Here is a 24,000-nt window from a genome sequence, read left to right as displayed (position 1 = left end):
ATACTTAAATAATATTGTAGTTAAATTTAATAATTAATTAATAAAATTTTTCCAATTAATAATAAGCCACATTGAAATTTTTAGACTTACCTGCGTATAATGGAGTAATATCGTGGCGCTATATCCTCCTCAACTGGATCCATAAATGGCCAGGCATCACGATGGTTCTTCACATAGACGAGTACTTTGTGCATGCCGATTTGCAGCACTTCTTCCGTTTCGGTGAAACTGAGAAAATTCGTATTCGTGGAATTTTTGGAAGCATAATTAAAGGCGTTCAACGATGTCGGTATCAATTGATTGGTGGCATAGGAATGCATGGAAAATTGGGAGACGTGCATTGGGTGCGTATGTTGTTGGTGATGATGGTGATGGTTGTTGTGGTAATGGTGATTATGATGATGGTAATTAACAGATGAATTGGAACAATTATTGGAATGGAGGGAGATATGATTTTGGTTAGTTGGTTTGTGAGAATTTTGATTTTGATTTTGATTGTTAGCATGTTTTAAATAGCATTTAGTCACAGCTGTCGCCGTTGTACTGGCGCATGACGACGACGACGATGACAAAAACGTTTTTGCTGCTGTTGCTGTTGTTGTGGCTACGGCTGCTTCAGCACCATGCGACGCATTTCTAAACACAGTCGAGGCGTTATGATTTGAAGTGGTTTTGGTGGTTGTTGAGGTTGTGGTGTTTTTGGTGGTGTTTGAGGTGATGGTGCGATTTTTACTAAATACATTTCTACAATTTACATGTTTTTTTTACAAAACCAAATTGAAGTTTGTAGTGATGGTTGTTTACATTTGCGGTTGCGATGATGATGATAATGAAGTTGGAGAATAATTAAGGTGTAAGTACGTAATTCGGTATGAATTAAGGTTAGTGTTTAATTTTTTTTTGGTTTTTGGTGGGCGAAAAGGTAGATGATACATTTCATAAAATTTATTTACAAGTCAGCAATATGAAAATCAATCAAATATGGAAATGTGTGTGGGTTTATGTATGAAACGCGATATATTAAATGAAACGGAGTGAAGGCAAAAGAAAAAGGGAAATGAGTTGTTAAATATTTACAATATTTGCTAATTTGTTTTTGGAGAGCTAAACTTTACGCAAACTATATTACATGGAAATGAGAATAGTTAAGCGGACGAGACGCATGCGCACCAAGGAACACGTCAAAAATTTCTACACACATTACGGCAAAGTAGTTGATATTCTACTATCAATGAAATTGAAACATAAGAAAATAGTTTCGAGAAATCTAAACAAAGGGAGAAACATAATTAGGATACATAGACAAAAACAAAGAAAGAGGACAGAAGTAAGAGAGTACCAAAAACAAAAAACAACTGAAGAAAATCTACAACATTCATCTACGTACAGATGCACATATATGTAAATATGGATATATGTAGTTGTACAAAAACAAGCCTTAGTACCGAAAAACCAAATCAAGAATATTTTTATTGTAAAACTACTGCTGTGATAAAAAAAATAGGTTAGCGCGTATGAGTAGTTGTTGTAGTTGTTGTTCATAAGATTGAAAAAATCGAATATATAAGTTTTGTAGTAATTGAAAATAGCTAAATTAAGCACTTTCGATTATATACGAGGTGTGGTCATTAAGTAAAGAGAAAACTATAAAACTTTTTCCTCTCATTTCATAAAGGGTGATCAGACAGAGTTTTTTTTTCGACACATTACGCGTGACTACTGTCAAACTAAATACATACTTTTTTTCAGTATTCATTGACCTTTCATCATGGAAAGACTTACGCCTCAACAAAGTTTACAAATCTTGCATTTGTATTACGAAAATCGACGCTCAGGCCAACTTATGGTATACAGCGATGAGGCCCATTTTTGGCTTATTGGCTACTTCAATAATAATGGCGGCCGCCGTAGCCGAATGGGTTGGTGCGTGAATACCATTCGGAATTCACAGAGAGAACGTTGGTTCGAATCTCAGTGAAAACACCAAAATCAAGAAAAACATTTTTCTAAAGCGGTCGCCCCTTAGCAGGCAATGACAAACCTCCGAGTGTATTTCTGCCATGAAAAAGCTCCTCATAAAAATATCTGCCGTTCGGAGTCGACTTATAACTGTAGGTCCCTCCATTTGTGGAACAACATCAAGACGCACGCCACAAATAGGAGGAAAAGCTCGGCCAAATACCCAAAAAGGGTGTACGCGCCAATTATATAAATATATATAAGAAAAATTGCCATATTTGGGCTGAAAAGCAACCCGAAACCATTCAAGAACAGCCATTACATCCATTGAAAACAAATTGTTGGTGCGGCCTATGGGCTGGAGGAATCATCGCCCATATTTCTTCAAAGACGAGGGTGGCGCCAATGTAACAGTGAATGGCGGACACCAGCGCGCCATGATAAACGACTGTTTCATGCCGAAAATTGAAGCCCGTCATCTCCACAGCATTCGGTTCCAACAAAACGGCGCTACTTGCCATACAGCCCGTGAAACAATGGGTTTACTGTGTCGCCGTTTCGGTGAGCAATTTATCTCTCGTCTCGGATCAGTGGATTGGCCTCCAAGATCATGTGATATAACACCTTTGGAATTTTATTTGTGAGGGTATGTAAGATCTAAATGCTTTGTAGATAAACCAGCTTCAATTGAGGCATTGGAAACCAATATTACTAAAGTTATTCGCGAAATACCGGCCGAGGTCCTCCAGCGAGTCATTCAAAATTGGTGCTTACGGATGGCCGAATTACGACGTACTTGCGGTCAACATTTGAAAGGGATTATCTTTAAAAAATAAATGCTATGAATGGTGCCAATCAATTTGAATTTTCGTTGTTTTACTTCAATCTTAAATTTGATACTTCTAAATTGATAACCCTTTATATAATTGCTTATAGCACCGTTGCTGAAAACAGTGCTGGAAGTCGTTTTCGGTCAGGTGCTACAAGACGATTTCTCTTACACAACTTCAGCGAACTCAAAGGGTGTTACTTTTAATACAGATAATAAGATGGCTTAGCACTGGGATGCTGTACCTGGCTACAAAACTCTTAACAAATTGAGGTAAAGTGTCGTCTTGATGGAGAAACCATGGCTTGTCGTTCTGCAAATTAGATTGTTTTTTCTTTATTCTTTCACAAGTTTCAGCAAGAACGTCATAGTAATATTCAATAGCAGTTAGATCATCAGGTTTAATTTCGGCAGCGATTTTTCGAAGTTGTTTAATCTGTCATCTTACAGTCTGCCTACCAAAAGCGTGACCGGCAAAATTGAAACTTAGAGTGAATTTTTTTACATTTGCTAAAAATTTAGAAAACGTACGCTGTTTTTAGGAAATGAGTGTCGTGTATGAAAAACGATTTGTGCACACCCTATAGGTCACGAGTATCTGCGACAAAATGTTTAAAGAAGTCGAAGCCGTTCATAAATAATTGAATGTAACGGTATAACGAAGTTAAAAATATTAACAACTTCCGAGGCCCCAAAAAATACCTCTCCAAAGCAAGATGAGAAGATCATTGATTTATTTGTGACACAGACGAACTTATCGTTGGGTGAAGCTGAAGCAGTTTTACGAAAAAGTGGTGTTAAAGTATCCAAAGACACAATTCGAGAACATTTATTCCAGTTAAAGTTCATGTATGAGGCTGCTTCTCCGAAACAGAATTTGGCCGTTTATTTGTGTTTATTTACCAAAACGCATTGTTCCGTCAACTGCGGAGATGTTTGGGAGAACTAGCCAACCTTGGATTTTAATAGAAGAAAACGATCCCAAGCATCGAAGACGAAGGTGTGTAGAGTGGAGGCAGTAAATGGGAGTGAAATATTAGATTAGCCTTCACAGTCGCCTGATGCCAACCCTAGTGAAAATGCTTGGACAATAGTTCAGCAAAAACTCAAAGGAAACAATTATGGACGCTCAAACAGTTACCAAAGCACATTCGGCTAATTTGGAGTCGATTACTTCCACAACGTGCGCAGAAATTAACAACAAGTATGACTCGAAGATGTGCAGCCATGTGCCGGGATAAGTAGTTTAACCTGCTACAATATCCAGATCGTAATTGAGGCAAAGTTACGCGGGTCTCACGAGGCAAATGAAAACCTTCCACTCTGAAACTCTTCATGGATGATGGTTGAACTACGTTAACGGCATTCGGTGGTCGGAAATTTAGGAAGGTAGTGAGAGTTTTCCGATGAATGTCGTTTAATGTCTGTCTAATCTGTCAAATCCAGTAGTTGCAGTCGTGTTTGGTTACGGATCTAGTCGCTGTAGTCGAAGAGATTGATGGCTGATAATACTCAGATATGCTGCTGATTGTGTCATGAAGAAAGCCATGTCGTGAGGAAAGCTAATCGGCGTAAAGGCCAAAGGCGCCGATGGATAGACGCAGTGGAAAACGATCTCAAGGATTTGGGAACACGTAAAATCTCAAGATTGACCGTTTTGGAGCAAGATTGACCGTTTGTGAAAGAAACTTTGAAAAATGCTCAGAGATTGATTTGGATTGTTGGCTGGTGATGGCTAATTTTGTCAACGATCGCAACTTATGTATGTATAAAATATATTTATAAAAACAAACTATAGCTTTACAAAACTTGTTCCACTAAGCCCCCCAATGACGCTCGTAATTTTTAAATGCCAACAAAACAAAAAACAAAAAAAAACAGGTGTGCTGAATTATAACTTTTTCACAGCAAATGGTCAGCGCAACGCACTCTTTCATATTACCAACATTTGCTTTAACATGTAACGTAAAAGATCAGAACTGTGGTGTTACTCCATATACCCTTTCCACAATAACATTTCTTTCATATCTTATCCAACAAAGCTTCTCATGCGCGCCTTTAATAGAAAACATATGGATTTGCACAAACAAGCAACAGCAAGAAAACACGTAAAGAATTTTTGTATATCTCCATTCATATGCAAAAAAAAGTCAATTTTGTATATGGAAAAACCAATGAGAAGCAGATTTGAAAACTTTTATACAAACACATCCAAGATACATACTCATCTGCGCTCTTATCCGAGTGTTGTGATGATGACTTCGAAGACACAGCGGCTGGAGTAGACACAGCTGCCGCTGCCGCTGCCGCCGCCGACGCTGATGCTGCTGCTGTTGCTGCAGCAATTTTCTTTTTATGTCCACCACCGCCACTTCCGCGACTCTTATCCGTGGTAGCACTAGAGTCCGAGGAAGCGGTAGACCCCGATGCCGACGTGCTATGTTTATGATGTTTCCTATGCCCCGCACTACTCGCTGCCGTCGATGACTTTACTTTATTATCGGCGCGTTCCAAAGTTGTGGTCGTTGCCGTTGTATCTTCACGCAATGCGGGCGGTATAAATATGTTTCCCGTCAGCGACGAGAGCGAATTGTTGGTTTGTCTGCCGGGCAACTTCATATTGGTAGTAGGTGCCATATCAAGTGTAATGCCCGCGACCGCCTCCTTTTTTATGACGGTAGCGACGTGCTGCGCGCCGCCAGTGCCCACTGCGACCGCGGTGTCGCTTAATGCCTCGACCACAATACCTGCGCTAGACAGTTCATGCAGTTCGCTGGCTGTCGTTGCGTCGCCGCTAAATTGACGGCAAAAATTCTCCTTGTCCTCGGGGCTCAACGAAGGTGTATGCGTAAGCGCGTGGTTATTGGTATGCTGATGGCTGTGACTGTGACTTGGCGCCTGCGTTCGACTGCCTTGATGATTTTTATTATTGTGGCTGCTGCGTGTTTTGGTTGTTTTGTTGTTGTTATTGCTATTGCTACTTTGACTATTGCTATTGCTGCTACTATTACTGCTACTGCTGCCACCCTGATTTGGTGGTATTGTTCTTTCTTTTCGTGTTGCTGTTGCTGTTGCTGGGAGATCAGTGTTGGAGGCGGAAATGCTGTTGCTATCGTTGCCACTGACACTATTGGCATGCTTATGACGACGCCGATGTTCGCGCGATTTCTTCTTTTGCTTCTTTTGTGACTTCTTCTTCTTGTGATGTGACTTTTTGGCCTTCACAGGTGGTGGTTTCACCAGTGAGGCGCAACCTGTGTTGTCTAACGGTCGTTGCTGCACCTGTTGCTGCAATTGCTGCGACTCAGATCGATCGTTGCGCAATGGCAAGTACTTTTCCGTGTCCGCAAGCTGCTTGACAAAAGTTGAAGTGACGTCGTAGGGAGAATGGCCGTTGTGATTTACATCATATTCGCCCTCATCGCCCAACTCATCTTGCGGCTCAACTTTGATATTTTGCAATAGCAACTCCTGCTGTATCGGTAACGTTTGCTGATGGCTGAACGCACCTTGCTCTGCCAGAACTAAAGGTATGTCTACACCACCTGATATGCAATTGACTGATGCACAAGGGCTCTCTGCGTGCTGTTGTTGTGATCTATTGTAATATTCTGCCTGATGTTCAGTTTCGTGCTCGTTGTCGTTATCAGCTTCTTCGTCTTCGCCTTCAGGTGTTAGACAAAACGTCTCACGATGGCAGAGAAATTCACTGGAATTTGTGGTGGTTGTGCGTCGCAAGGAGCTGGCGTAGGTTGAGATGCCGCTCGCTGTCGAAGTGGATTGGGAGCTGTAAAGATAAATGCGATATTTTAGTGATTGTACTTTGGAAATTAATTGTTTTTTCAAATGAATTGATGGTATAGATTTTAATTTGAATGTGTGTGACAGCCATGGTGTTTGGTGACTTTGGTAAATATTCAGTGTTAGAAAAATGTATGAATTTGTTGTTGGTTTTTTAGCTAAATATCAATTCAAAATTAAAAAAGAAACGTAAGAAAAGCGTAAGAAATTCAACTCAAATATGAAACAGTAAATCCCTGGAGGTTCGATGATGGCACATTTGAAAACGCAGTGTCGAAAATGAAATTTGGAATTTTTCCACACAATATCATGCACGTAATACGCGGTAATTATGCTAAGCCCAAAACTGGTTTTTTACTTTTTTATAAAGTTTGCAGAGAGGTATAATGGACCAGGAGCTTTCGCCGCAAGAAATTTAAAATATGTGGAACAATATTTCATATCCCCGCCTTAAGCTGAGTATTTCACAGAATATGGAAGGCAAAAATGAGTTAACTTTATTTTTTTCATAATTGTTTCAGTTTACCTCTTTTTATACTCAAGTCTAGAAATAAACTAATTTTTAGAAGAATTGACAATTTTCTAAATTCGTGGTCCATTTGACATGAAAACGCTCCTAAGCAATTATCATATAATGGCACTATAAATTCTAAGAGTTTAAAAGGCCAAACACTTATAACGATTTAAAAAAAAAATTATGATATTAAAAAAAATTGTATGATATAAAAAAAAATGTATGATATTAAAAAAAAATGTTATGATATTAAAAAAAATGTATTATGATATTACAATAAAAAAAACGTACAAATACGAAATATAGATAAGAAGTAATTGATTATATAATATTTAGATTTAATTTTTGCCATTATAGTTCCAAAAGTAATTCTTATGAACACAAAAAACAATTAAAGTTAACAAAAATGAATCCATTACAGTAAAATTTCACATTTCAAAAAGTAAATAGGGATTTTTAAAACTTAAGTTATATAATTTTTTTATTACGCCGATGCGTACGAGGTCAGATTGATAAATGTCTCTGAGACGCAAATAATATAAAAATCTTATTTTTAATTAATTGAAAATATTCTGTCATTATTTTTGTAATTCTGTAATTTTGTTCCGAAAATAACTTTTATTTTCCATATATAAGAGAAAAACCAGAAAGTAAACAAAGAAAAAGCAGACGAAATAGAGAAGACCAACAACTCCAACCAATGGTTATTTCGAAGCAATGACCGAACCAAATGAATTACCCCAACGAATTACTCCCTCAACCTCTGTATTCTCCAGATTTGCGTACCAGCAGCTAAAGAATGGACACGAAAAAAACTAGTCGATTGTGTTTACACATCACTTGCGTAAAATTTACTGCAAATAAAAATTAAGTATGCATAATCATAGTTTTTGTTGTCATTATTAATTTGGCGTATTTACTTTTTGTAACCTCTACGTATGTATGTATTCTTCCAAATTTGCTCGGTTAAGCGTGAACTTGCGGAGAAATTTGTGCGCGAAAAGTAAGAAAATGGTCAGTTGGCGCACAATGGCATAGTAAAAATTTTAAATTGTAAGAAAAGTGCGGTAACTTATGTCTTAGTAAAATGTAATAAAATCTTGTCTTTGGAGTGAAAGCCTGGAAGTCGACGAGAAAAAGGATTTGTGTCGCAGTCAAAAGCCAAAAAAGTGGAAATAACCTTGCCTTTCACTTCGAGATGCTGCAAAACTGGTCCATATGTCGAAAGGGTACGTTCAAAAAGTGCGCAAAACTGAAGGTTTACGATCATATAAAAATATTGTAACACCCAATCGAAATGATAAACAAAATAAGAGTGCTAAAGCACGTGCGCGAAAATTATACATTCTTATGGACAATGAAGTAGAGACTACTTTAACCGCTTGCCGTGCTTTAACGAGTCTGACTCGTGATGAAAATTTTGGCCAAACATGAATATGACGAGCCAGGCTCGTGAATAGATCGTCGGGCCAAACGTAAATACCACGAGCCGAGGTCGTGTACAGATAGTCGGATCAAACATAAACATCACGATCCTGGGACGTGATTGAATGTTAGTTTCTATCTGTACGGCACCAGTTAGTCACGAGTCTCCTAATTGCTATTACATCATCTCGCGCATCAGTAACAGATCAGCACGGCAAGGGGTTACCATATTCAGGGCGTTGAGCTTTATACTGCAACGAAGAGCGAAGGAGTCCCAGCTGCCTTTAAGCTAAAAATGTTGGACAAGTTCCCTATGTATGAAATGCAAAACGTTCATTGCCACGGGCTCTAAAAATCAAGAAATTTAGAATTTGAAGGAGTGTTTGCAAAAACGTTTGCTGCTCTGCAACACAACACAAACAACACAAAGGCTTAGTTGTATTCTTTCTGGACTTAGCAACGTGTCATTGAAACCGTCTTGCCATGAACTGGTGGAAAATTACGGGTTAAATATTGTTAAAAAAAACACAACCCAAAAAACAGTCCACAATTGCGTCCCATTAAAAAATATTGGCCAATTGTTAAAAGAGTATTGCTAAAAACAAAAAAAGGATGAGCAGCAGTTTAATATGAATTGGCAGAGAACAGCAGAAAGCGTAACAAAAGATGTAAGCAATGTCCATCGCCTAATGAGAGGAGTCAAATCTAAATTGCGCCATTTTGTTTACAACAAAGAGAATTGTCATGAGTTTTTTGTTTAACATGGTAGGCTTGATAAAGAAAAATAAATAAAAGAAAAATTATTTTGCCGGTTTAACATATGTAAATTTGATGTTATAATGATTTTCGCACGGCCAGTATTTTTCGTGTCCATTCTTTATTATTGTAACTGTTAATAAGCGTGGCATATAGCTCTGAGATAATGAATTTTCGTGAAATGAAGATGTTAAATGGAACACTTAGGCAGATAGAAAAGCATTACAAAGTTGGATGCCCTGAAAAATATCACTTACGTGGACAGCACTGAATTGTAAACAATTTGGCGTTTTCACATCCAAAAAACTTACAGGGCGAAATTTATGGAGCAAAGGACATTTCATTTTAGCGGGCAGTTGAAAATTCTTACTGGATAAATTTGTACTTGCAACAATTTGCCAATAAGAAGAAGAGCTGATTACAAGCAGGTTTTCAAACAATAAATTAATAAAAAGATAAATTGCAGAGAAAATGTTCAAAACAAAGTAAGTGTGTAACTATAACACATGGGCTGAAAAGTCACGGACCGAACACATTGATGGCACTATTTTTAAAAAGGCTTAAGGTTAAACTTTCATGATATTATTCTATTTCTTAATTCGTGATTTATTGTGCTAAGAGTGACACTACTTTTGTTATTTTTTAAACAATGGATCAAAAAGAATTTCGTGTTTTAATTTTACACTGCTTCTTGATAGGGGAAAAACGACATTCAAGGAGAGGCAATGGCTTGAAAAAATGTGTTATGGGAAATCCGCTTCATCAGAAACAACACTAAAACGGTGGTTTGCTGACTGCAAACGTGGTTCTAGAGACACTGATGACGCACAACGCAATGGACGTCCAAATGAGGCAAAAGCAGCAGAAAACTTAAAAAAAAATCCATAAAAACGTTTTGCATGATCGAAAAGTGAAGTTGCGTGAGTTAGCTGACATCGGAAAGATATCAAAAAGAAGGCGTTGGCTTTATATTGCATGAGCGTTTGACTATGAGAAAGTTCTATTCAAAGTGGGTGCCGCGTTTTCGCGCTTTCAAGACAACGCACCGTGTCACAAGTCAATCAATGGAATAGCAAAACTGCTTGAATTGAACTACTTCGAATTGCTTCCACAGCCACCATTTTCATCAGTTTTGGCTCCCAGCGTCTACTGAGTGTTCGCAGACCTAAATAAAAGTGCTCGCCGGTAAGAAATTTCGCTCGAATGAAGAGCGTATCGCGGATCTGAGACCTATTTTGAGGCAAAAGATAAATCGTTCTACGAAAGTGGTATTGAAATGTTAGAGCGGCGCTGGAATGATTGCGTTGTTCTTGATGGAAATTGCGTTGATGAATAAAGCTAATTTTGAACAAAACAAAGAGTTTTCTTTGTTAGGCCCGGGACTTTTCATCCCATGTGTTAGATAGCACGTACAAGGCATAATAAATTTTTTCGATTTTTTTTAACTTCCTGAGTTGGCGTGTCATGAAAGCTTGTAAATTTTGCAAGTTATGCAAGTTTTGCGTTCTTGTCCTTTTTTTGGATACTTTCAAATTCAGTCGAATTCTGAGAAATTATTTCATTGGCGAGAACTTACTGTGCGTGCTGGCCCGGTTAGTGCTTAAAATTTACTATTAGTATTCGTATTATTATATAGAAATTTGTATTATCGGTATGAAGTTTACAAAGTATACACATCGGAAATAATATTGAAAGAAACTTAATCCAAATAAGCGGAAAGTAACTCAAGGAAAAAAAATCAAAATTAATATAAGATTGAAAAATTCATAGAAACTAAATGAAATGCAAGAAATTTAAGAGAAAAAAAAGCATGCTTACATAGTTATTTTTTTGTTTGTTTTTATTTAATTTTGTAATTCGATTTTCAGTTGAGTAACGAAACCAAACGTAAGTTCAGTCCAATTTGGTATTATAATCACAATAACCGAAATAAACGTAAATTAATGGCTGTCGTAGTCACTCGATTTTACATGTTCCATTCCGGCAGTTGTCATTCCCGTTGAGTTTTGTTTAGTATTATTCTTTAATATTACGCTTTTTTACTTATACGATCGGTTCTTCTAGATCGTTTTTTTTTTCTTTTTAACACGATTTTCTTTTGCTTAGTTTCATCGGACGACGCACTTTCGTCTGTAAACTATTTCGCAAACTTTTAGTCAACCAAAAAAGGCGTTTTTCATTTTGTTCATAATTCGGTATTGTGCTGAAGTAGCGATGAGTTGAGTTTTGTTGTCGTGAATGAGTAGTCGGTACTGTTTTTTGAATTACTGTCTTATGAAGTGTCAAACAAGTGTTAAATGAAAAGTTTTTCTTTTAATTTTTGTATTTGTAAAAATCTTTTTTTCTGTTTACGCAAAAATGTTCATCAACTGATCAATTCGACTTATTATGAGTTTGGTATATGGACAAGTCAATATTCCAGTATTAAAATTAATGTAATAGACTTAGATCACAGCAAAAGTGTAAAAAATGTGCAAGCACAAAAAATGATGAGCGTACATAAAATTAAACAAGCCGTTGTGTTGAAGAAAACAAATTTTAGTTGGGTATGTTTGTATTCGCATGTGGCATAGTGGTAATGGTATTAAATTGTACTATGTCTAGATGTAGCATTTTTGGGCAATGGACGCGTGAAAGTAAAGTATGTGTGTGACAAATGTATGTTTATATGGTATATGTTTATGTGCTTTCACAGATCAATGTTTGATTTCGCATGCGTATGTATGTTAATCTTCAGCGCCTCTGTTTTCTTCTGTTCTTTTTTTGCTATTTTCTGTTCGGTGTATTTTAATGGGAAGTGAGCAATTGATATGCGTTTCCATTTCATTACAGTTCTCTACGTGTCATGGTGTATTTATTTTTTTTTTGTAGTTTTTTTTTTTTGTTGGTATTTTATAGGTTTGTTGTCGTTTTCGTTTTCTTTGTTTTTTCTTTCAATTGTAGCTGTCTCTAGTAGTGATAGAAGTATGGGCAAGTTCTCTTGCTAACCGTCTTCTTGCTCTGCTCTGTACGGACAATTGCTGAGCTTTCAGATTGGTTGGCGGCTCAAATTGATAACGTTGACGTTCGCGTAGTAATCTTTCCTGCTCTTGGCGCGCCTTTAGCTCGACGATGTTACGTAGTCGTGTAGAATTTCGTACTTGTAGCAATCTGTGAAAAAATAAACAACAATTTTTTATTAATATTATTCGTATAAAATAATGCAAATGCCTCTTATTTATAGATATATTATAATTTCAATAGGTTTGGTTTTTTTATAAATAACTTCACAAAGAAATATGCAATTATTTTAATATGAAGAAATAAACTGTTTTCGACTCAACGCACATGGATAGATATAAAAATGTAATCATTAAGCCAGTCCAAAAAAGGCAAAATGTATAGCTTATTTAAGAAAATTCCGCCCCTTTAAAAGACAAAACTATTTATACTCACTTTCTTCGTCGCAGTCGCTCACGCTCGCGGAAAAGTTGTGGTAACTTGGGTAGAAAATTTTCGTCCAATATCTGATACAATTCACGTTCTTTAGCATTCGTTGAAGATTTAAACTTGCTAGCCAAATTCTGCCAATCCTCTTCGGTAAAACAAATCACTTGCCATACGGCACCATCAGCATATTCGCCAACTTCGCCGTTTACTGCTGTAGCCGACGATTTGTTACCACCACCACTACTACCACCAGAACCAGCACTGTGACCACTTACTGACGATGTTGGCTTGTCTTCTCGATATAGTCGCGTGCCATAGAAATACCAATAGCCAGAATTTTTCGAGTCGTAACCCAGCGGCTCGACACGCAAACTATCCGCTTCCAAATTGCTCAGTATGACTTGTACATCACAGGAATCCAGCCGAAAATGACATAAGTCATGTAGTATTTGCAAACGTTTGCGCACCGGCAGCGATTGAAAGTCAATGTCCGTATCAAAGTGATTTTCGGTATTGTGAATGCGACACTGTTGGCGTAGAAAACGCCGCAAGAACATTTGATAATTGCTGTGCGTTATTTCTTTTGCTACCGATTTGAGTGCATCGCAACCCTTTAGTAGGCGAACAATTAACTCCGGTAAAAGTGCGATTTGATCTTCATCAGTACCATCCGATAGGAGCGCCGACTCAAGATCCTGCAAAAGGATAAAAATTACAAGAGAACTCATACACAGGTGTGTGTTTTAATTAGGCTACATACCTCGATATCGATGTCGGGTAGGTCAAAGGCCGAACTAAACAATGAACAAAAATGAGATATACACGGTATCTCCCACCATGATTGAATGTCTGTAAAGCAGAAAAAGACAATAATATTTCGATGGTTGGCAGATAGGACAGACAAACACTCACCCAATAGCCCGATGAAAGTAGAAACCATTTATATGTACTTTCACGCTTTTTTTAACAATTAATTAACAATTCCTTGAGTTTCCTTCCTTTGCAACGAGTTTATCTGTTTGTTTTAGTTTTCGTATTTATCAAACGGTTGCTACAATTATTGCTTCGGTTGCTTATTAAATATTATCTGCTTTCGGAAAATAGCATCCATAAATGAAAATGGTCAAGGCATTATGTTGCTCATTAGAAAAATCTTAACAAACAAATTATGTATTTGTGACACCTGCAAGGAAAAGGTAATCACTTTGCAAATTGCATCATTTTTCAATACCACATAATTTTATGTAAATAGTGTATATATTTGCGTCATCACAATGAACTATGAGCCTGGGGGAGTTCCATAGTGAACATCCGCTACAACCTAACCTAGCCTAAAAAAATGTTTAGTTGGAAGAAAAATGTCGAAGCAGTCTCAGGATGGTTTTTCAGCATGGGGTCAGCATAGTTACCATAACAGCTAAATTTAAATGCATAAGTATGTTTTTGGAGGAGAATGAACCATGTTTTCATAATAAAATCGCCGAATTAAATATGAAACAAATAAATTGCCAAAACTTGTCAATAAGTTCCAGTGCAGTTGACTCATTTATGTTGAATAAAATTATAAACTTCGCATAAAAATAAGCTTATAAAAAGAGTGCTCAGATTGGACGTATTTTTCCCAATAGGGTTCTTTTGACAGATCACGCGTCAAACTAGTATATACATAAACACATACACACGATTTGGGACGTAGAAGGATGTGGTTTCAATTATTATACAATTATGTACCCCAACATGTATCGGGTTCGCTGAAAAGTCCTGTGATATCTTCGGTACAGTTTTGCTCTTCTGCCGAGACAGTAAAAAAATCGCAAGATTTTTGGTCCTACTCGCGTAGGCAACAGTTACCGCATTCGAATGAACCACGTGCATACAGCACGGAGCTTTACAGAGATATTCGCATAGTCAAACGAGTAACCCTACACCGATGAGGGGGCTGGATCATGTCGTCCGTATGGAAGGAATTGCTACGGCGAAGAAGATATTTTAGACGGTAATTGGCGTTCGACAGCGAAGAGGTCGTCCTCGTGTCCGGTAGATGAGCCAAATTAAAGGTGACTTGGCTTCTCTTGGCTCAAGAAACTGGAAAAGGTGTACGGAAAGCAGAGACACCTGGCGAGACATTATTCGGCAGGCTGTAACCCGGTAACGGGTTGTTATGGACAATTAAGTAAGTAAGAAAGTATACGTGAACTAAATTTGGGCGTGTTTTACTAAGTTTTCAATGAGATGCACGTATTTGCCCCAAGTATTTAGTACAAATTGAATGTGCATACCAGACTTTTTTTTAACGACAAAAATTGTAATTTCGATGAAATTTTTATAAATTTTGTACAAAGTTTACAACTTTGTGTTATGTGATTTTTCATTATACACATTTTAATAAAAAAAACAATTGAAGAATTAAAAATAAATTTAAAAAATTCCCGAAACTGATCAATGTGTGATGTACAATTTATTTTGACGCACTAAATTTTCGTCTAGGAAACGCTGCTGGAACAGCTTAAAATCGCGCTAAGGAGATGAAAAAATGGACGCATATGACTATATTGTACGAAAAATATCGTAGACGAGATGATCCAAAGTTACTCAAACATGGATGGATGCATGAAAAAAAATGTTGTAACGGCATAACTTGGCGATTATATTATTAAATATTGGCTAATGTTGCTGAAATGGCAGAAGTTGGGCCGATTGTCGAGCGAGCGGTTGAAAAAGTAATACTCCTTCATTCATCCGTATTCATGCTAGACCTTCACGACTGCATAGAAATGTTTTTTTTTTTTATTTTTATTTATTTATTTTTTTTTATTATTAATTTTTTCATTTATTTAATTTTTTTAATATTTATTTAATTTCCTTTAATTTTTTTTAATTTTTTTTTTTCCTATTTATTTATTTTTTTTTACTTATTGTACTTTACTTTTTTTATTTATTTTTTCTTTTATTTATTTTTTTATTTAGTTAATTCCTTGTATTTTTTATTTTATTTTATTTATTTTTTATTTTTTTTACATATTTAACTTTATTTATTTATTTTTACTTATTTACCTATTTTATTCATTTTTTTTCTTTTTATTTATTTGTTTATATTATTTATTTAGTGTTCTTCTTATTTTTTTTATTTTTTTTATATACTTTTTTTATTAATTTTTTTTAACTATTTATTCATTGTTCTATAATTTTTTTTTCCTTTTCGTATTTCGATTTATCCTTGAATCGCTGTTGTAAAATAAGTATGTATTGCGCCTTGTTACATGTCCGAAATAAACAACTTTTATTTTTTTCTTTCTTTTTATTTATTTTTTTTTTCTTTGTCTTTTTTTAATTTTTTTTATATATTTAGTTTTTTAATTTATTTTCTCTTTTAATTTTTCATTTTATTTATATTTTGTGTTTCATTTTATTTATTTATTTATTTTTTTATTATTTTTTTTTTATTTGGTTTTATATTATTTTGTTTTTTATAATTTTTTTTTATTATTTTTTTTTCATTATTTACTTTTTTTTAATATTTATTTTATTTTTTATTTCTAGTTTTTTTTTTATTATTCATATTTTTTTTGTAATCATTTATTTTTTATTTTAACTTTCTTTTGTATTTAGTCCTTCGATTTCTGGTTGGTTGGTTGGTTGGTTTAAGGGTGACCCCGCATCGGAGTGCCACATAGACCGCAAGTTGGGTCCATTGTGTTGCCCTAGAGCTCATTATATTATATGATTTCCCCACCTAACCGAGCTTTTGACTATAGATTTTGTTCCAAGATATTATTGCGTTTCGAGAATTTTATGAGATATTCGATTTTCAGGTCCGAGAGTACTGAAAGATTGTCAATTGTTGGAGAGCCTAGAAGAGCGAGTCGACTTCTGACTAGGCCGGGACAACTGCACAGCAAATGCCTGCTCGATACTTCCTCATCTTCGTCCTCGCAGTATTTGCACAGGTCGTTTTGAGGAACCTTCGATTTCTAAATATTTACTCCGATAGCCCGGCGGCAATTAGGGCCCTAGGCTCTATTATGGTGCACTCGAAACTGGTCAGGGAATGCCTGGTCTCTCTCTCGATTGCATCAGAATTCTTCGATATAAAAATAATTTGGGTACCTGGTCACAGTGACATTGCTGGAAATTGCGAAGCCGACGAGCTGGCCAGACAAGGGAGGCCTGTGTGGCGGTGTGCCCGCGAAAGGAGAGGACCGGGATCCCCTTGACAACCTGCGCTCTACTCCTGGAAGGATGGGCTTTGCACGAACTCAGCGAGCGCTGGGTAAGTACACGAACGTGTAGGTTCGCCTAGTGCTTCTGGTCACGTTTGGATAGGAGGCGTTCGCGGGATATTCTGAAGATGACGAAATCTCCACTCTCAAATTTCGTGGGCATCCTCACGGGGAGTATTATACATGCCGTGAGACTCTGAATCACTTCGAGTCCTTTTTGCGTCAGCTGTATGGAGGGTGAGGTGGAATCATCTCAGCATCTTGGTTCTCACTTCTTTTTTGCGCCTGCTGATATAGCGGGTCTTGATAACAAAAATCTGATTAACTTCAACAGAGGCATAGAGAGGTTAACACAACCGCAGACCAAACACCGTTCATAGTCCACAAACACTCAACCCTCCCAACCCGTTTCCCTTTCGTCATATCGTCCTTTTCCTTCACCTCTTTTCCCCCCTCTTGCAATGGTATCACAAAGGATGCACCAAACTCTTTCGTCCAAGTGGGCAACCACTCTCTGGACAACCATCACTACCTAACCTAACCTTCGATTTCTCCTTGTTACATGTCCGAAATAAGCGACTTTTCTTCTTTTTGTCCGTTAGTGCGTTGCTTGAAGTTTGCATCTTATTTAGCACAACGTCATTTGATATTTTAGCACTTAAGTCATTTGATATTTAATATTGTTAGCCTCGCATTGAAGTAGTATCTGCCGCTTTTACTCAGCTTAATAAATTTGGTATATAATAAAAGTAAATATCTACCATGAGTTTACATATTCCCCAATTGCATATACAAAGTGAAACACCTTCATTCGAATTGGCATTCCACTGAAGTCTATAAGTTTCAGCGGAGATTTCATCGCAACCCCTCATTACATCCAATATTTTGTCATTCAACGAATTTTCTTTAGCTAAAGGGTTTTAAAATAACAGGTGTTACATAGCGCTATCGAGAGCATCATCGATTTTTTATAGCCGGAATAGGATGGTATTGATCTGGACAACGTTTATCTTCAACAAGACGGCGCTACGTGCCACACAAACAACAAAACCATTGATCTTTTACGGGAAACGTTTCCGGACGGTGTTATCTCTCGAAGAGGTGATCACAATTGGCCACCGAGATCTTGTGATTTAACACCTTGTGACTTTTTTCTTTGAGGCCACCAACAGCCCAGGGTCGATTCAAGACCTCACAGATGGAATTCGTGTTATGGAAGATTTCATGAAAAGGATATTGTCCTGTACGCGTGGTCGTGGTGGTCATTTGCCTGATGTTACTTTCCACTATTAATAGCATACCTTCCTCTTTGTAATGAAATCACACCCGATTTATATTAGAAATAACATTTTCCTTTGAATTTCATAATAACACCTCTTATTGGAAACATTTTGCTTTGTTTGCAAACATTTCTGTTATCGTCAGTTGCCCATTTTTGTATATCTATGTGGGATTTGCTCTATTTTGTTCCCTGATTCCAGTCGTATTCGTATCGTTGTTGATAATAGGTTCCGATAAGAAGGAACGCCTTCATCTGAAAGTTTTTTTGCTCTTATCACGCATGATTTAAATATTTTGTTAATATTCCGACTTGTGGGGGTTTCCTTATGTACACTCAACTCTCTAGCAGTTTGCAATAAATAATAATATAACAAACTGAAGCTCTTCCACTGATGGATAATACCCGACTTACCGAATGTATGTTTATGAAGATGTTTCACGCGATGGTAACTACCGTTACCGAAATACAACAATAGCAGCTGTTAATGAATATATCTACGCGGAATTCAAGAAAAATACGTCAATAATAATGACAAAACATGTAATGTTGTTAAAAACAACAACAACAACAAAACATGTAATCGGTTTATTTAAAAAATGTGGATACTAATTTGATCACGCACTTAATTAAAATTCTTTGAAAAGTTAAAGCCAGGAGAGCAGCGTAAAAAAAGTTTACCAAAATTGTCCCTGAATATACGCAACTGCCATCCAAGCACACATGACCAAAGTGTGTGAGGTGATACATACGATTTTTGGAATTAGCATCAAATTACAAAGAAGGAAGGTAGATAGTAGGATGAAAATGTAAGCATAAGTAGTCAAGACAAATTAAATTATATGTAGCAACAAAAATAAAACTGTGAAAAACAAGATGGGTATACTCGTATTAGACATAAAGTTATGTTCTCCTTGTGGCATTAGCGTAACCAAGGCACACTCATTAAAGGGATAAACAACAACGTTTTGAACATTGGAATAGCACGACAGAAGAAAATAAAAATTAAAGGATAAACTGCGTTGAAAAGCCGACATTCTTTTGAAGCGCCAGAAGCATACGACGATAGTGTGAACGGCTTTCCATCACTTCATTTTATGCTTACTTCCAGGGCAAAAGAAAAAAAGCAAATCAGTTGATTTACCAATACCACCTTCAATAAATTCGCCTTAAACGTAGCCAAGATAAGTCAAATAAGGTGTGATTAACAATCTAATACTACTCCCTTGTAAGGGACTATTATGTCAACAAATACAAACAAGCAAATGGGTACAATTTGTATCAATTTTATGTAGTCTATTTTGTATGAGAGCACTGCATTTGCATTCGCAAATATATTTTGAACGGAAACGCACAACTTGCAAGCAATAATCGAGAGAACAAAGTCGGTTCTACATTACCGGAACGACCCTGTCACTCCAACAGCATTCCCCAGTATTTATGGGGAATGTTTAGGCTGTTATAACAACAGCATAAAGAAAAAAATATAACGCTTTCTCCAGTGAAAGGAATGCAAATTCCTACTAGGAAACATGTTACATCTGCCTCTGAGAACTTTTATAGTTGAGAATAAAAATTCAACAAATTAAAGGGAGGTGAAATGGTTGAAGTGCCAGTCTAGCACTCCTCAAGTAGCACTGAAGCGCCGTTTTGATATATATTCCTAAGGAAGTCTGCTTCAAATTTTAAAGTTATTATAATATTTCCCTATTTTTTAACTATGTATCTGTTCATTTTTTTTTTTTTTAATAAAAAATATGTTATATGGTCAAGATGTTAATGCTTTTGAAGCTGAAATGCGTTCCGGCCTACTACAGATATGCAGAATATTTGCTTTGTATAATTCATCAAAAAATTTGTGGAAATATCACTTCTCTTCCTGCAGCAATGTTTTTTCTGTAAGCCACACTTACAGTTATGCACAAAATAATAGGAATACCACATGAAATATATTCAATGTAAAAATTTTCATTTAAGGAATGATTCTTAAAAAAAAAGTGCCACAAAATAAATCACATAAGTTGTATTTAACTTTACGCAGTTCACACATTTAAATCAAACGTGAACCAAAATGCAAATTTCAATTTAAGTAAAAAAATTAAAAATTAGTTCCACATAAAAAGAAGAGTAATTTATATATATAATAAAATATTATTTTTAAGTGTTAGCATAAAATGCCTTCAAAGCTATGCAAAACGAAAAAAAAAACACTGATACTTCGTTGAATACCCTCGGTTTTTCAGTACTGCATTACTTCTTTGCATTACAACGTTTTAATGGGATTACTTTCCAAATTGGAATTTATGTAGGGAAGCTGAGTAGGCTAACGCATAACCTCAACCCCGTTGACCCTAAACTATTCTTTTGCGACTTTATTGGTGTGATTGGGTTAATTATCCTGTTGATATACACATTTCAGTGGCAAGTGGTAACTTTACCTCGTCTAATATATTATTTTCACATATGTACATATACTCTTTGATCCAAAATGCATTCAATCAAATAAATTGTGCCTAGCGCATCATGTTTGACCATTTTTGTGGTGGTTCTGGGATTATATTCCGTATTAAGTGGGCGCTAAAACTACTTTCTAAAGCCTTTTCTACCAAACAATTCGATTTTGCTTTCATCGGACCCGCAAACTATTATATTTTGATCGTCTCGAGCAGATGTTTTGTGCTTTCGGCTGCGAGGGCCATGCTTATTTTTATAAATTAAGGCATTTACGACCATCTGAGCCGAACGTCGTATGAAATCATGAATTTAATTGTAAGTTTTTCTTGTTTTCTTAGCCTTTTTATCATTGCTAGCTTTTTATATGTAGGGTTCTTTCCTCTACCCACCAAATGACCAAAATATCAATACAAAATTAACAGTAGTGTATTAAAATTGCTAATAGCTTATTTACTTTTCGAATGCTGTGTAATTACATATTTATAAGTAAAAAGTTATTTTGACTAAAAAGCGTTAATAAGAGTTACTTTGTTCAAAGCAATAACAAATATCGCAGAAAACAAATAATCCTGATTCAATATAACTACCGCATTGCTATGGTGCGGCGCCTATAAGTGGCGTTCCAAAAACGGTATGCATTTATGTAGGGATATTTTTCTTGCCGCCACTTTTATTATTTTGTGGTCAACCGTATATATTTTAAATAAGGAATTATAAAAAAATGCGTTACTGGGAATATAAAAAATCACCATGATCAAATTTATCTTTGAACTGAACACAACAAGGCAAGCAAGCAATTGAGAAAATTGAAATTTCTGCAAAGTTTGTTTTCAAGTAATATTGGGTTGTTCGGATAGTAATTTCGTTTTTTTCTGGATATATCGAGCTTCAAGGTTAAACCAGGCCTTTCAGGTGGTCATAAACAGTTAAATTCGATAAATTTAACCTCTCCCCGATCTCACGTGTTCGAGAGTTTGCATCAACTAATGTCTTTATCACGTCTTTATCACCTTTAACCGGCCTTCCAGGACACTATGCACCTTCAACATCAAAATTGCCGGATCGAAATTTTGCAAACCAGTTCTGGCACTGGCACTGGTTAATTTCTTTCTGGCTTGAACACCAGTTTTATCCTTTCTCTAGTAAAAAAATGAATTACGACTAAAATGCTGTTAATTGCTCTCCATATTTAAAAGGATACCGACCAAAAACTACTACGTAAAATCATTTGAACTTATTCGCACACAAGCCTGGCTATATCAGCTGTCAAAACATATAATGACAATGCGACTTAAGTGTGAAGTTAGCTGTGAAAAAATACAATTAAATTCCCTGTCGGGAAAAAACTCAATTACTTTCCGATTAATGCCGCTCCCTCATGTAAGAGTTGCACACATGAATTTCTCATTTCTCCCAACAATGGGCAAACGAAAATTAAAAGTAATTTTCAAAGGAAGGAGAAATAGCAAAAGAAAAATAACACACTAAAACTGCATATATCAAAAAAAGGTTGTCGCTATTGTCAAAAAACACATGTAGGACAATCTATCGGAGGAAATGCATATTGTAACGAAGTCATAACATAATGGAGGCAAAAAAAAATGCAAAATATTTCGTTGTTACTTCTTTATAAGTTTGAATTTGTGTATGCACACATGTGTGCATGAATGTGTTGCTTGCTAAAAATTGTAAATAAATGAAATTTAGACAGTTAAAAATTAAGTAACCACGGTTCAATACATAGCCGGTGATTAATTTGCAGCGAATTGTACTTAGCACAACTTTCTGACCGTTTCTAATTCATTTTAACGCCAAACACTTTCTGCATTGCAGAAGCGAATTTTTCAGGCGGAATTGGGCGATTCCTATGCTCTAATCAACCATGCACTATGCATGTGCATGTAAATGGCATGAAAACATGTGTGCACATACATACACATACATACCTAAGTGTAAACACTTTGGCGCGCACATCAAGTCAAACACCTCGATAGTTTACTCACCCAAAAATTATAGGCAGCACCAAAATAAAACAACTGGAAATCAAAACAAAACACGAGTAGAAAGAACCGCCATTCAACTTTCGCCGACTACGACGCAGACACCGACGTCAGCTTCTTTACGTCATTGTCAGCTTCGACGTCGTTGGCACCGCTGGCAGCGCAGTAGCGATTTTGTAAGTTTTGGATTGTTTTGATTTAATTTTGAAAAAGCGGTGCAATAGCGCCAACCGAGTCGGAAAAATTTGTTGTTTTGCGCTGCAGCAAAAGCGAGAACAATTGAAATGCAAATACGGTAATGACACACATCAGCTGTGCTATTCTTCACCAACTAACTTTCAACATAGCAAAAATAACGAAACCAAAAAGCAGAGCGGTCAAGCGGTAGTGTGTTTTTTGGTAAGGCACCATAAAACAATATGTGCGAGGAAAGTAACTAGCACCACCTGCGCCATCATCTATATGCTTTTCCGTTTCCCTGATGGTATCACGGTATTGCTGTAAGGCGGTTATGCCGTAAAAAACGATAAGTGAAATTTTTCTTAAGCGCCCATTTTTCTTGATAGTTCCTTATTGCGGCATAGTGTGGGACTAGAGCGGAAGTCTATTAAAATTCTTCGTACAGCACACAATATACACAGGGTTCCATTTATTAGCAAGCACTCAAGTTATGGTGCGCGTGTCCCGATGAATCGGAAAACCCGCGCAATCAGAATTTATTTGCCGAAGACACGCATGGCTATATGAATGAATGTACATTTACAAGCACATACATATAAGTGGAGCAGAATCGTGAACGCGAGTAACTAGCGCACGAAGGGGGCCATTGGGAGCATGAAAGTGCGCAAAACGGGCAACTTACTTAAATGCACGGATATGCTACACCTATTCACTGCCGCCAACTATAGTATATGAAGCGCACCCAATCTGCCCATATACATACATATATAGATTCAATATAAATATGCTATGCTACATTTTTTTGCAATAGGCTTTACAATTTGTCTTACTACTTTAAACACTTTTCCAATACAAAACTAATTACGATAGAATTTCTGTGCATACCTCCACCATCACTTCGTGCAAGTTATTGTTGCACCACTGCCTCTTATTATTTTATTTATATATTTTTGTTTTTATTTGAATTTTTATTTTCGATTGTAATCCAACGACAAAAATACATTTATTATCTCTTTATTCACTTCAATTATCGTCTTTTCCGCTCCTACATTTTATATATCTGTTCTTTTCTGTTTCTTCTTGGTCAATAAATCAAGTAGAAAGATTGTGAAAATTTTTTACTTCCATCTTTACATGCGTTCGTTTGTTTGTGT

General features: G+C 36.3%; 1 protein-coding gene across 1 annotated transcript in view; it reads right to left on the bottom strand.

Annotated features, from left to right (window-relative positions):
* The window catches only part of LOC129242673 (uncharacterized), a 34,689-nt gene extending 10,689 nt beyond the window's left edge, over positions 1-24,000 (bottom strand). The window contains exons 1-7 of the mRNA XM_054879459.1: positions 23,732-24,000; positions 13,626-13,896; positions 13,474-13,562; positions 12,720-13,408; positions 12,273-12,434; positions 5,013-6,575; positions 91-744 (exon numbers count right to left, since the gene is read on the bottom strand). Of these exons, the coding sequence (XP_054735434.1) occupies positions 91-744; positions 5,013-6,575; positions 12,273-12,434; positions 12,720-13,408; positions 13,474-13,562; positions 13,626-13,653 (3,185 nt within the window). The 5' untranslated portion in view covers positions 13,654-13,896; positions 23,732-24,000. The remainder of the gene's footprint in view (positions 1-90; positions 745-5,012; positions 6,576-12,272; positions 12,435-12,719; positions 13,409-13,473; positions 13,563-13,625; positions 13,897-23,731) is intronic.

This window comes from Anastrepha obliqua, chromosome 3 (assembly GCF_027943255.1).
Source record: "Anastrepha obliqua isolate idAnaObli1 chromosome 3, idAnaObli1_1.0, whole genome shotgun sequence".
NCBI classification, from domain to species: Eukaryota; Metazoa; Arthropoda; class Insecta; order Diptera; family Tephritidae; genus Anastrepha; species Anastrepha obliqua.
The sequence above is the reverse complement of the archived record's forward strand: the minus strand, read 5'-3'. Positions and strand labels throughout refer to the sequence as shown.